The sequence below is a fragment of the Cupressus sempervirens genome, chromosome 2 (assembly GCF_028749045.1).
Source record: "Cupressus sempervirens isolate cs-2001-9-10 chromosome 2, ASM2874904v1, whole genome shotgun sequence".
Taxonomy (NCBI): Eukaryota; Viridiplantae; Streptophyta; class Pinopsida; order Cupressales; family Cupressaceae; genus Cupressus; species Cupressus sempervirens.
In genome coordinates, this window is record NC_143119.1 from 297,597,414 (window position 1) to 297,612,493 (window position 15,080).

Sequence of the window (15,080 nt, forward strand, 5' to 3'; positions counted from 1 at the left end):
ATGGCAAAGGGGTTATGGTCATGCCTCGATGTGGCCCAACCAGTCCTATAGAGGCCTTATGAGGTTCTTATGTAGCGCAATAAGATGGATGAGGCAATGGGCCTCATTGCACTAAATATTTCAGATGGGTTATTGCTTCACTTGGATGGTTTGACTACACCCAGTGCTATATGGGACAAGTTTTCCACCTTGTTTGGCACAATGAATCAGTTTAGGGTTCTACAGATAGATGCAGAGTTTACCTCCTTAGTTTCTGAATCATTCACTAGCATTGAGAACTTCTTGATGAAATTCAAGTCTCTTCAATCTATGTTACAGGTTGTTGGAAAGACAAAGTCAGATGATGAGTGTATCTTTCTAATACTCTCAAAGCTTCGAGGTCCTTATCAGATTTTCACTTCTACCTTCTACTCCACTATAGATGCTCTAGGTGCAAGACATGTTATGCCCTCTTTTGAGACATTCTATGATAGGTTAACTTGTGAGTAGTCCAAGCTCACTCAGATGGATTCACTTATAGGTTCATAGTCACAGGCATTGCTTGCTAAGTCACCTCAGGATACACAGAAGCAGAAGCCCAAGCAGATATCAGATTCCTCTTCTCAACACTCTATTGGTTCATCATCTTCTTCTAAGAAGGAGAAAAAGAAGACTGAGACTCCTACTTGTTCCTATTGTCAGAAGGGACCTCATGATGAGTCACATTGTTTTCAAAAGAGATTTGATGGCTATGAGAAACATATTGTAGATTTGCAAGCTCTTCTTCAGAAAAGCATTGTTTCATCTCCATCCTCTTCTACCTCACAGGGATCTACCTTTCAGTCTCCTTCCATCTTTTCAACATCTACACCAGATTTTGGATAGGGTCATGCATTATAGGCATCCATTGCATCCCCTTCCTAGGTCCCTTGGATACTGGATTCAGGTGCTTCTCACCATATGGCATCTTCTCAAGGGATCTACTCCTCTATTGAGGCTTCTCCCATACCTCATTTTCTCATGGGGAATAACACTGCCCTAACATTTTGCGGGAAAGGTTTAGTTCACATTTAGGATGGCACATTCAATGATGTATTATATGTTCCATCTCTATCTGCAAACCTTCTCTCGATGTATCAGATTACACATAGTGGATCAAGGAAGACAATTGAGTTCACTGCAGATTCAGTCTACATTTAGGATAGTGCAATAGGAGGCCTTATTGCTACAGGGACAATTGATCATACCACCTATTTCTACACCTTCTCGCACTTTGGTCCACGATCTCCATTGTCAGAGCACAACTCTTCTCTTTCACAAGAGCATCATGTGGTGCGGCCAGGTCACTTGAACATTTGTATTGTTCCTGAGATCACTATTTTGACTACCACACAACATCCAGTTGAGGTTTTTTTTCTTCAGCAGGATTCTACTTCCGCTCTGTCGGACCCTCCAGCTCCATTCATCAAGCCTCCAGGTGCACTTGTTGTGGATTCTACAAAAGACATTCATCTCCTCTCTCATGACAGTGTCTGCGCACTTGCATTGGGGATTCCCTTTCACGATCCTCATGTTTTCTCCTTTGAGCATCAGTTAGGCCTTCCAGTCATTCAGTGGTTTCCTTGTTTTGTGCCCTTGTTTCTTCTGCATTGGAGTTTCATTGGTTCGTTCATTTCTATAGGGGCTCCATCATTCTAGGGGGACTTTGGTGTCTCATCTCTCTCTCATGGGGGGGTTGGTTTTACTTATGTATTTGACAGAGTCTCTTGAGCCTTTTTTTTTTTGTTGCTTTTTCATCTCTTTTTGGAGAGGAGTTTTTCCCACTAGGTTTTCTCCTTCCTCTCCGGTTTACAAAGATTTCCTTGTATTGGGTACCTGATCAGGCCTTGTTGTCGGGATCTATTTCCTACTTTCATAGCTATGCTAGGTTAGCTTTTCCACTTCGCTTAGCTTAAGGCGCAGTGTTAGAGTAATATTTTGTTTCCTTGCTACTTAAACCATTTTAATTTAATTAGTTAAGTTATTACTCTTTAGTGCTTAAGCTTTCTCTTAGGTGCATTAATAATTAATTCTTTTATTAATTATTAATATGCAACCTAACTTCTTTAGGGTTTCATTCACCTTTAAGGTTGAACTCTTGTAATTGTTTTTTATCTCTTCTATTATCTGAGAATACATCAACATATTTTTTAGAGCAAAACCCTTGCCTCCTCTTGTCTTTTTCTTCTGTGACAGGTTTCTTGCATGCAGGTATTTGAAGGCTTTGTGGATTTGTTTTGATCAAATCCTTCATGGTATTGTGTAGGATTAGACCATGGTCCTCATAGATAGAATGGAGGAGTTTATGACATTACACCATCGAACATTTTATATGCTGCATCATGCCATCAAATTGTTTTTGGAAGCAACCTTCATTAAATTCCAACTGACGACTTTGAAGTTCCACTGAGAAAGAAATTGGTGCTAGGAGAACCCTAGTATTCTACTGGAGACATTTGGACATGGATGGTACAATGACCGGTCAGAAGAGGGTATTGTAGGGGTTGGATGCGTATGGTGACACAGACAACGAAATGGAGGAGACCATAGAAAGTAGTGGGACTGATTCAAAGGGAGAGAGTACATCGACAAAGGCTGTGAACGATACGACAATTGGAGGGTCCACACTTTTCACTCCTCCTGAGTTGCCGATTTCAACACACTTGAAAACCACCACCTCACTTATTCTTCCATTTGGCTAGATGCATGCACCAATTGTCATGACTCCACCCATGACCATGACAGAAACCCTAGATGTTATGACTCTACGGAATGCCTCAGTAGGACCAGTTACACCAGACTTAGTAGCATTAGTGCCACCGGCAGGGTTAGTGGAGACGCAATCGCTAGGGCCCGAGCCTCAAGTTCGACTAGATGTGGTTGATTATGATGCTGTTGTCACCATAGCCTCATCTTTGTTGGCTGAGGCCCAGCCTTCATACCCAACACAGTCAATCGAGAGCATGGAGATGACCCAGACAGAACAACCAAAGACAACACAACTAGAGAAGGTTGAGGTGATGGATTGAGCTAGTGTATTCCCGAGACAACAGTTCCGACTCATTCCTACAGAGATCGATTCCTCCATTCAGTCCCCGAGGTAGGAGAGGTATCCCTAGGAGTAGTTGTCATATTAGAGCCACAAGAGGTGAGATTACCACAGTTTAAGGATGCACCCAAAGATGAGAAGGTTGCACCAGCTGTGGACGTGGCTATTGCAGAAGAGGCAGAAATCGATATAGATATGGAGCAGGATGCTAACACCATGGAGAAAGAGGATTATGAGTCAGATGAGGATAGATGCAAGACATACATTAGAGCCATGGAGGTTGTGATGGAGAGAGGACAAATTGTTGGGTATCAGGCTTTGATCTATTGGAAGGAGTTGTAGTTGGTCCGAGCCTATATTTGGAGGGTCTGTCTAGAGTGTTTTTGCTCTTGCTTTAAGGGCAAGGGATGACCAACCATGGAAACATTAATTGATTAGGCTACAGAGCTTGAGTTGGGACCGTGCAACATTGCTATGGAGAAGCTTGCACATGAGATAGTAGGGGCATATAAAGATGTCTACTATGCTCACCAACATGCAGAGGCAGATAGGGAAGCATAGAAGATTGCAACTGTGAGGTCTAAGACAGTTGAGATAGAAGCTCGAGAGAGGTTAGCTGTTGAATTGGTTAGCCAACAGGTAGTATGGGTAGTTAAGCGAGCAGTGCTCTTGCGAGATAAGGAAGTGACCGAACAAGGATTGCAGATAGCCTAGGCCTGAATCATGGAGGCAACACTTCTCCTGAAGGAGGTAGTGAAAGTTAACACACAGACGCAAAAGGACTTATGTATCTGCACTGATCATGTTTATGAGTTGCACCGACAGTGGAACACTTCAGGGATGCAACCTCCTCCCTAGTCTATGTTGTTTCTATGTTTCTATGTTGTCTCCTAATTTTGTCAATTTTGAGTCAGCAAGAGACAACTTTTTTTTTTGGGGGGGGGGGGGATGATGTTGTCTAGCAAAACGGGTAGTTAGGTGGTTACTAGTGCAGACACGGTTGTATCGTTTCATAAGCACTGTATCGAATATTATAAATGTGGCTTTCACTTATGTATTTGACATCATTGTATGGAACATTATTGTTATGTACAAAAGCATTTGATTAAAGAATAACATTTTACTTTAATAAGTTATTATATGTTTATTTCATGTTCACTTATGGGCCGAACATATTAAAAGAATAACACCTAATTATATTTGAACATGTACAATCAATTGAATCTACCATCCAAATTGACCAAGTTTTGGTTTTAGTCATGTTTTGCTTCTTATAAATGGATCCATAAGTTGATTTGAAGTTATAATTGTTACTTCTTATATAAAAAATGCTTCTCTCTAACATTATTAAAATAACACCTTTCTCCAATTTTAATTTCACATTATATGTTCCCCTCCCACATATCTTTGGCGCATCCATTGCACAGTAAGGTGCGATTGCTTGTTGAGTGACATCAAAATTGGCTATTCATTAAATGACAAATTGTTCTAAATCTATAAATTATCCATTTTTTTTATGGAGGGTTCAAACCTGCGAGGCAACCCAGCGAGGCACAAGCCCTGCGAGCTACCAACCAACGAAGGCTACCACTGAAAGTTGAGGGGCATCCACATCGTCAAAATCACTTGGGGCACAATCCTGGCCTTGTCTTTTATGGTGTTAAAGCCTTGCACTCAGCAACATTTGATCCTTGGTGGGCTCCTCTTTGTAAGCCATTCAACTTCACCACTAGACTAAAGGCCCATTGGCAAATTATTGTTTGAGGAGTGAGAAATCCCCAAAACTCCTTTCCTCCAGGCCAAAACCATCCTTTTAACAGCATTATCCCTTCAAGATGTTACCGGATTGCTTCAATGCCAAGTGTATGCCTTCTATTCGACAGAGAGATATCCAACCCCATCCTCTCATAGGATAATTATTTTTGAGGTTGGCTGTGTCATAAATGCACTAAATTCTGGGAGTTCGGATTAGGCATTTCGGTCTAGGAATCCTGTAATTATCAAAATGGCTTCTGCTTTGAGCGCGACCTCTGTATCCGCAGCACTGCTTAAGAAACCTTTCAGTGGCTCGACAGTCAAGTTCTGTTCTCCATCTGTTGTCGTGGGTGAGTTTATATATTACCTTATTGCAAATTTTTGCTAACTGGCCCTTCTTATTCCCATCTAAGAATTATTGGGTCCAATTTATTTTTTATGATTGATGCAAATATATATGTTAACAGGTTTGCCGGCCTTGAAAGCGCCCAAAATTACCTGCTCTGCTAGCAAGGCGGTCAAGGAGGAGAAGACATTTTTGACGAATGGGAACATTGGGCTGAGTGCTGCAGCTATGAGTGTTCTTGTTTCAAGCCCTGCTTTTGCACTGGTAGACGAGAGACTGAGCACCGAAGGAACAGGTCTTAGTTTGGGATTGAGCAACCCTACTCTGGGATGGATTTTAGTTGGGGTCTTCACTCTTATCTGGAGTCTCTACTTTATCTACACCACAACCCTTGATGAAGACGAGGAGTCTGGTGGCCTTTCTCTCTAAATAAAACTTCACTTCATCCTGTGGGTATGCTCAATTTGTTTTGTATTCATCTCTAGGTATAGCTTGTAAATCTAATACATTTGGAGTAATCCCATGCTGCCTTCATTAATTACTTGAATTTCCTGTAGACGCGAGCTTAAATATGTTCCTCCTTTCTAGCCTCTGGACTATTCACAATCAGGACTGGGATAATATAGCGAGGATTGATATGGAGGAAAAATAATAATTTCCACTCTCAAGAATAAGTATTTTATTCCTTCCTGTTGTAAATCTTTGGGTGAGGTCGCATGGCTACCTTCAACACCGTGAGGAGCATGTTTGTATCACATTCTTAAGATTGTTGGAACATTGCTACGCCTTGTCTAATAACTATGCCGCGCCATTTACCACCTTGAATATACGAGTCAGCTTGTTATATAGAGGAGGATTAAGAAGTGTCTCCATTACCATTACACCACAACTTGTAGATAATTGAATTCCACTTTTTTGGTTGGATGTTCTATTAACCCTCATCTTTGATGACTATTATTGAGTGCAATCTGACTTAGCTAGCGTATTTTGTGCTTTGCAATTTTTTACGTGTTTTGAGGTTATTCTTCTTTAACTTGATTAGATATCTTCTTTTTAGCTTCACCTTCTGTACGTTGCCAGTTGAGAATGAGGTTCTTAATTATATTTCAAACAGGGAACCTCGCATATGAATCTGAGTATCTTAAATGCCTTTCACATGCATAGCTTCAACAGTATTCATTACTCTCTAAGATTCTTATTCATCTAAATCATCATGGTTTGATTTGGGAAGAAAATTTGTTACACTGGCAGAAAATATTATTTATCTGTAATTTCAACTTAGATTGCTTGAGCATGAAGGAGAAAATAAAGAGAACATGATTGAGAAATGAGCAAATGGAAATCCTATTTTATTTGGGAATAACAATTGAATCTAATGATTAGGAAAGCAACGAGTTTATCTGACATTGATCCTCATGGCAATTAATGCCCTATGGGTCATCATCAAAGAGCTCTTCAATGAAAAAAACTGCAAGATAAAAAATCTCTCTCCAGATGTACGAAGATAACCATGGAAGCTCCTTTTAGACTTGAAAGAACATTTTTTTTTGTTTTACCAAAGAATTACAACAACAATTATAATATAATCATAATATAGATTCTAAACCTATGCTATCAATTTTATAAAATTAGTGATTAATGGTCTTCTTGGCATTCAACTTCTAAAGAAGCACGCTTCTTCATCTTATAAGATTATGATTGTGTCTGATTGTTGTAAAAAAATGGATTGAGCACACATCCTTTGGAAATATGATTATGCTAACAAGGGGATATAATTCTAGAGCTTTTCACCCCCACCTCCACCCCTTTCTCCATGGAAAGTTTGTTTGCCCGTATTTGAGAAGAGGGAGAATGTAATTGTTTATGGAGGGAAAATTTGAACCTGTCAGAGTCTTTATAATCGTCTGTTTTATTTTATTTTTTATTTTTAACTGTGTACACATGAAAATAAAGAAAAAGAAAAAGGGAATTTACGGCAACATTGCTGATGCAATAATGAAATACATGATGCCTGTATATATACGTGTCATGAGTTCAAGAATTTAGCTCCTCACATGCTGTTTAGTTTACAGTAACAGTTTTTGAGAAAGAGGGTGCAATGCAACGGTTTATCATTATGGAAGGAAAGTTTTTATGTGCGTCCTTAGAAAGTGGGAGATTGCAATGGTTGATGGAAACTATAGAACCGATCAGAGTATAAAAATCCTTTTTTTTTCGTTTTATTCTATCTGATTTTTTAACTGTGAATTTAAGAACATAAAGAAAAGTAATTTCCGGTAAGACAACTGTTGTGACAACAAAATACATGGCTCCATAGATTCATATACTGTTTGTTTGAATTAGAGAAGGTAGAAGTAACAGTTAAGCTATCAAGTTCAGATACCTTGGCTCCTAATGGTTCTTTTCACCAATTATATTCATATACTGTTTGTTTGAATTAGAAAAGGTAGAAATAACAGTTAAGAAAAGCTGCCAAGTTCAGGTATCTTCGCTCCTAATGGTTCTTTTCACCAATTATATCTATCTGGTGTTTGTTTGAATTAGAGAAGGCAGAAGTAACAGTTAAGAAAAGCTGTCAAGTTCAGGTACCTTGGCTCCTAATGGTTCTTTTCACCAATTCTTAGATTTGATTGGAGACAATTGTTAGTTAATATACTAATAGGTAATTTGTAGCTTTTAAACTTTAAAGTCTTTATATGAAAAATGTAATTCATAAGGTTTTACTTAGACGATAGGCTGCTATAGGTGGGTGTCCCACTGGAATTGACATGTCTCACATTGATTCCGGAGGTTCCAAAAGTATTCTGTTACTTCATTACCATTTGAGCAGTGTCAGATGTTGGATAATCTCAACCATCTGTTCGGAGTAGAGATGACTGGTCAGAGTTTCCTCAGCAAAACCCAAACTATTTCATCTACCTTATTTTCTGCTCTTTGTTTTCTTGTGAAAATCGGTGGCTAGGGTTTTAGGAAGAGGTTGAGAAGGAAGAAGTGCTGCTCATCATCCATGGCCAGACTGCTGGTTGTTCTCTTTCAAAATCTACAGGTCACCTTGATTCCGTCGACTTCCTTGAAAGAAGTGTTGGAATTTCAGCGACCGTCAGTGGCAATGAAGAGCTCTCTGTGGTGGATAAGTTAAGGGCTCAATTGGTGTAGGTGAGAGAAGGGAGGGGCACATCCAGACTATGTAGGCCGTGGCATTCAGAAGGGTGGTAAAGCAAGCCCTAGCTGAGTGATGTTCAATTGATGTGTGAGTTGTGTTTTATTGGCAAGTTGTTCTACTTGGTAGCTTAGTCACCTGGGTTTGTGCTTTTGCCTAGAGAGCCCTTCCCGGGTTTGAACCAGTTTGAAGTACTGGTTCGGTTCGAGCAAAATCTGACCAGGGTTCCAATTCCTTGGGGGTGGTTCAAACTTGAATTCTAGAAAATCGAACCCGGGCGAATTTTATTGCCTAGATTGAATTTCAGGCGAACTCCAAGGGAATTCGCGACGTTGGACAATTTTATGCTTTTTTTATAAAAAAATTGATAATGTTTTGAGTTTCGCAGCCCTAAAAAGTGATTGTAAATAGGTAATTTTGGCGTCTAACATAAAAAAGAGTAGACAACTTGGTGTTTGTGCATTACAACTTGTGTCTCCTCTCGCACAAGACTAAAGAATACAAAGAAGGGGAGACAGAGGTGGGATGTAAATGCAAAGTTGGCAGACTTGGATGCTGCTGCTTCTCAGCTTACAATTTAAGGCTTTGCAGATTTTGATGCCCATACTATTGTTGTTGGTGCTGATCCCATTGGCCTTAGCTCTATTGATGAGTCAACTAATGTGGAAGGACTACAAGAAGAAGAAGAAGAAGACATTTAGAAGGGTGGTAAAGCAAGCCTCAGCTGAGTGAAGTTCATTTGATGTGTGAGTTGTGTTTTATTGGCAAGTCATTCTACTTGGTAGCTTAGTCACCTAGGTTCATGCTTTTGCCTAGAGAGCCTTGCCTGGGTTCGAACCAGTTCGAAATACTAGTTTGGTTCGGGCATAATTCGACAAGGGTTCCAATTCCCTGGGGGTGGTTGAAACTTGAATTCTAGAAAATTGAACCCAGGCGAATTTCATTGCCTAGATCGAATTTCAAGCGAACCCCAGGCGAATTTGTGGCATTGGACAACTTTATGTTGTTTTTAAAAAAAAAAATTGATAATGTTTTGAGTTTCGCAGCCCAAAAAAGTGAATGTAAATAGGTTATTTTGGCTTCGAACATAAAAAAGAGCAGAGAACTTGGTGTTTGTGCATTACAACTTGTGTCTCCTCTTGCACAAGACTAAAGAATACAAAGAAGGGGAGACCAAGAGGTGGGATGTAAGTGTAGAGTCGGTGAAGTTGGATGTTGTTGCTTACAATTGAAGGCTTTGAAGGTTTTGATGTCCATACTATTGTTGTTGGTGCTGATCCCATTGGCCTTAGCTATATTGATGAGTCAACTAATGCGGAAGGACTACGAGAAGAAGAAGAAGATGATGATGATGACGAAGAAGAAGAATATTAGAATTTTATACATTGTGATTAGTTGAAACTTGAACTTGAAACAATAATACTTGAACTTGCTGTTATGATTCATGAATCATGATTTACTTTTAATATTTTGAATCTTTGATGTTGAACTTGAAAATTTTAAATTGAAATATATGATGGTATGATCTTGATTCTGTTGGAATTACTGTAGTCGTTACACCAAAAACTCGAGCTATCAATGAACGTTACAACAACCAGAGACAAGATCCACGGGAGATGGTTAAGCACATGTCAAAAATCCGTCAGTCTATGCTGGACAGAGGCATCGACCTCCCAACAATCCCCCCCCCCAGCATGTGTTAGAGTAATTATTTGTTCTAACTTATTAATTAAATCACTTTGATTTAATTAATTAAGTTGCCTATTACTCTAGTTTTCTTAAGCTATCTTGTAGGTGCATATAATTAATATTTTATTAATTATATTGTGCAACCCTAGCTTTCTTACGCTTTAATTTCCCTTTTCAGGTTTCGTGATTCCTTTATAAGGATTCACCTCTTTGTATTTTATTCATTCACTTATTGGATTATATGAGATATTGCTCTTTGCATGTCCATAAGATGGATCTGGCCTTTTGGCCTCCTTGATTTTTCCTTGCCTCTGTTCTTTGCTTCTTCCATGTGACAGGTTTATGCATGCAAGTGTTCTTGGGAGATTAGTTTTTCACCTAATCTAACATGGTATCAGAGCAAGCTTGCTGCTCGTTGTTCGTGGTTTGTTGAAGCATTTCAGAAGTTGCATTTTTCAGAGAGTTTCAATTTTTAGAGTTATTTTGTATTGGATTTGGAGGGGTCATTTTTTTTGGTGCATTTTGAGCCCAAATGGACCTCACCGTTGGATTCGTAGCACCCAAAAACCCCTGTTTCCATATAAAATTTGTCCAATTTGGACACAGTTGAAATTTGATGCAAAAATTTGTTACCAGATTTGGGCACGCTTTCCGAAGAAAAGATTTATTTTTTTATTAAAAAAATAAATCATAAAATCAAAAGGCTTTATTAAAAAAAGGCTCATGAGTTTTTTATTAAAAAAAGCGTTTGCTTTTTTTGCAAAAATTCTTCAAAGTTTTTTGTTTTTTGTTTAAAAAAAACATTTTCAAAATCTTCCAAAAAAGGACGCTGCATCAGCAAAGTATGACAGAGAAGTGACATCAGCAAGGTACTGAAGTAGGTCTGACAGCCGTAGGTGTTGACGTCATCCATCTTTGGGCTGAAATTTGACGGCTTTCAAATCATCATTTCTATAATTTGTTTTGTTTTAAAAGCTGTTTGTGGTTTTTTGGCCATATCTTTGTCATACGGAGGTATTTTTTGATGAATCTTATATCGTCGGAAAGCTCTTTCCGAGCCCGTCATGATGGTGCTAGTTATTTGGAATTTTGATATAGTTTGGTTGCCTATTTTGGCAGTCAAAGCCAGATGTTCTATTTTGCACTCTGGGAGGCGTATCTTGAGCTTCCGATCTCTGATTTTGGACTTCATTATATCGTTGGAAAGCTCTTTCTATGCTCTTTTCAGTGATGCTGGTTGTTGTTCCAGATTCTGTTCCAGGCACATCCTATTCAGTCTTTTGCATTTTAGCATTCTGGTGGATATCCTGTTTGTTTCAGGAGATTTTTGGCCCATCTTTTCAGCTGCCTGTCACCTCACCTGCCTTAAGGGGAGGTTATATTGCTGTTCTATGCTTCTTTGGTTGATGGTTTGTGCCTTCTATTTCCATGGAGGTTCCTTTGGTTGATGGTTCGTGCCTTCTATTTCCATGGAGGTTCTACAGATCAGCATTTTGATAGAGTTTTGCGGTTCTTCATGCTTCAATGATTCTCTTCTGATCTCTTTGTTCCTTCTTCTGGAACATTCTTTGCTATCTCTTTTTGGAGTAGGGTTTTTCTCATGTGATTTTCTCTATTTCTCCTATTTATAGAGATTTTGTTGTGATTGGGTACCTGATCTGGCCTTGTTGCCGGGACCCAATTCTCTTTCATAGCTGTGCTAGGTTAGCTTCCTCCCAAGCTTCGCTTAAGGGGGGGTGTTAGAGTAATTATTTGTTCTAACTTATTAATTAAATCACTTTGATTTAATTAATTAAGTTGCCTATTACTCTAGTTTTCTTAAGCTATCTTGTAGGTGCATATAATTAATATTTTATTAATTATATTGTGCAACCCTAGCTTTCTTAGGCTGTAGTTTCCCTTTTCAGGTTTCGTGATTCCTTTATAAGGATTCACCTCTTTGTATTTTATTCATTCACTTATTGGATTATATGAGATATTGCTCTTTGCATGTCCATAAGATGGATCTGGCCTTTTGGCCTCCTTGATTTTTCCTTGCCTCTATTCTTTGCTTCTTCCATGTGACAGGTTTATGCATGCAAGTGTTCTTGGGAGATTAGTTTTTCATCTAATCTAACAGCATGACCTGAGAGATTTGAACCCGTAACCTAATACTCTGATACCACTTGTTGGAATCACTGCTGCCATTACACCAAAAGCTCGAGCTATCAATGAATGTTACAACAGCTAGAGACAAGGATCCACGGGAGGTGGTTAAGCACATGTCACAAATCCATTGGTCTATGTTGGACAGAGGCACCAACCTAGAGGGGATGGAGGCACCAACCTCCCAACAGATTCATGATGCTATGATTACAACTTACATGTTTAAAGTTTATGCCCATGGTGTTTTTGTTGTTTAAATGATTAACTAAGATTAAATCATATGATTTTCTAATACTCTATGCTTCTAGGCTTCATAAATAAATAAATAAATAAATAAATTTTAAATATATATATATATATAATTTTTTTTTTTTTTTTGACATGTTTTTGTACGAACAAACCCAAACGAACCCAAAACCCTTTCCAAATTTTTGCTGAACTGGTGAACCGGTTCTTTGAACCCATATTTCGAATTGAACTCGAACCGGTAACTAAGCTTGGTAGAATAGTGGAGAACCTCATCATTCATGTACTCGTTATTCTTGTATTTCTTCTACTCCAGACAGTAAAGATTCCCTGGATATTTCTCTATTACCAGTCTTTAGTCTAATTTAAGCTGCTACTTGTTTGTCTCCTAATGTGCCTTGATGAAGGCTGCTTTTCCAAAGCTTTTAGTGGGTGCTAATGCATCCATTTCTCTTATAGCGACTATGCTGGAGCATTTCCTGGATGCAATGATTTCAAATGTATTAGCCATAGAAACCCCCTTGATGAACTCACTAAATACTTAGCCTGTTTTATGAGAAAGCTCCAGGCTCAAGTGTTGGCTTCACCCAACTCCTTTTTTGAGTTGCAATCAGGCTTGAACTTCAGTTCGTGACTTGTGTAGAAAGAGTTTGTTGCTATACAAATTATTCCACATTATCAAGACAGATTGCAAACCAGTTCATGTCTGCAGCAGTAGAAAGAGTACTTGCACGCTAATATCAAAACTTGTTTGCAATTATGTCTTCAACACTAGAAAGAACACCTGCATACTAATAGCTGGCTCCATTTTACTCTCCTTAAATAGTTAATGTGACCAATCAAAAGGTAAATAAGATAAGAATAGAACCCTAGGCAGGAAAAGTGATGGAGCTTGAAAGCCCATGGAAAAAAGAATCTTGGAAATGCGGGGACTGTAGTAGTTCTTCATTCATAGGATATTAGTTTTCCTCACATCGATCTGTTTTTCTTTGGCATAAAGTCGAACAATACACACATTTAATTGCAGTAAACATCAGCTGTCCCATAAACTATCTAAGATGACAAGCAAATCAGGAAACTTGCCATAACAGAGCTACATCGTAGAAAATATATTATATTGTTCTCGGAACTACCTTTGACCTTATGAAGCTTATATCCATAGTAATAATCATAAGATTGTTGCAAAATAGACTATAAATATTCTGCGGTCTTTGAATTGACATCCAGATGTTGTGTTGTGGGGAGAAATGAATAAGGAAAAAGAATCTCTTGGAAAGAAAAAGAGGGAAATCAAGAATCGGCCATAATCAAGTCATAGAGACTTGTGGGCTGGGTAACATTCTTTTATTTTTCTTCATTGATTGTTCTCCATGACTGAATCAAGAGTATCTGTGTTGTGAAACTGGTCCAGCCACACAACATTATTATTGCACGTCAAATTGGAATATGCAGAGTCTTCTCCTCCAAATCTTCCCAACCCGTAGCGTTATCATTATCATAATATGAAAAAATACCTAAGTGAAATGTGCCCTGCTTAAACATCAGGCATATTTTCTAGGATTTTCACAATGATAAGACCATATATTTGTTGGGTTTTGATTGCAGATCAGTTCGTATAAATGATCATAATTTTAAAATTATGATAAGCTCATACATCTTTAAAGTTTAATAAGATTACATCTGGATACAAGCATAGAAGCAAACTAACATTTTCTCAGCTTTAAGATTTGCATTCATTCGAGTGAAGCTTAACAATATTTGTCAGGTACTGAGAGAGGAAAAACATAAGAAGTTACCATAATGCTTAGGTCTTTTAAAGATGTTCATTAGTCCCTCGTATATGTCTCTAAGACTATAATTGCAGCAGGAAGCTTGGAATCGAGGCTTTCCACCATGCTTCAAGGCATATTTATACTCTATAAGTTGTGTGGAGCACTGCCTAGAGGCCCCATTCCTGTGCACACAATTTTCCTCCAATTTGCTTTGTACAAATATTAAGGCACAATAGATAATCCATGAATAAGTAAAGCGAAGAATTCAAATAGATTACGCAGGTTTGTTACTATGATATTTTTAAATGTACCATCGATTCATTTCTGATGCCTTGAACCAGCAGCTTTTTGAACTTCCAAGGGGTGTGCAGGATTCAAATCCCTGAGAGATTTCACAGGTAGAAGTGAATGAAATCGCTGCTACCAGTGGAGTCGTACATTATAGGCTTCGATATTCTCTTTCTTTTGCTCTTCACTGAAATACAGTGACATGTCTTGTGCCATCTTTGATAGTTGCTGGATAAGCTGTGTTAAGGATATGCACTGCTCCTATAGATCAATAAACCAAGAATCAAATCCAGTTTGAGAATTAATGAACAAGTATTATAGGGAAATGGTATATATGTTTTTTGTTGGAAACAATCATCCTCTAAACTGAAAAGGACACGGCATGTAGGGGATTGCCATTGTAGGTAGGTGTCGATTTGGACATGTAGGTGTGCATTCTGATATGTTGCTTTGCAGTGTCATATTGTGGAGAAAATTTCAAGCCTTATGAGAAAAAGGTTGTGAGATTCATGCATGGGATTAAAGCTACACATTCGCATCTCTAGCTTAGTAACTACTCTTCTGTTGTGAATTAATTACACGTGAACTTTTACACTGTTTTTCAAATTTATA

At 38.4% G+C, this 15,080-nt stretch overlaps 1 protein-coding gene across 3 annotated transcripts; it reads left to right on the plus strand.

Annotated features, from left to right (window-relative positions):
• Positions 1-5,037: 5,037 nt before the first annotated feature.
• Positions 5,038-6,016, plus strand: LOC149572256 (photosystem II reaction center W protein, chloroplastic-like). 3 transcript variants are annotated; one of them, XM_089813485.1, is made up of 3 exons: positions 5,038-5,172; positions 5,290-5,621; positions 5,726-6,016. In XM_089813485.1, the coding sequence occupies exons 1-2, from the start codon at positions 5,073-5,075 to the stop codon at positions 5,595-5,597; spliced, it is 408 nt and encodes a 135-aa protein (XP_089669611.1). In that variant the 5' UTR covers positions 5,038-5,072; the 3' UTR covers positions 5,598-5,621; positions 5,726-6,016. The 3 variants fall into 3 exon arrangements, with proteins under 3 accessions (XP_089669611.1, XP_089669612.1, XP_089669610.1); XM_089813486.1 differs by having other exon boundaries at positions 5,290-5,617; XM_089813484.1 differs by having other exon boundaries at positions 5,290-6,016.
• The last annotated feature ends 9,064 nt before the right edge of the window (positions 6,017-15,080 follow it).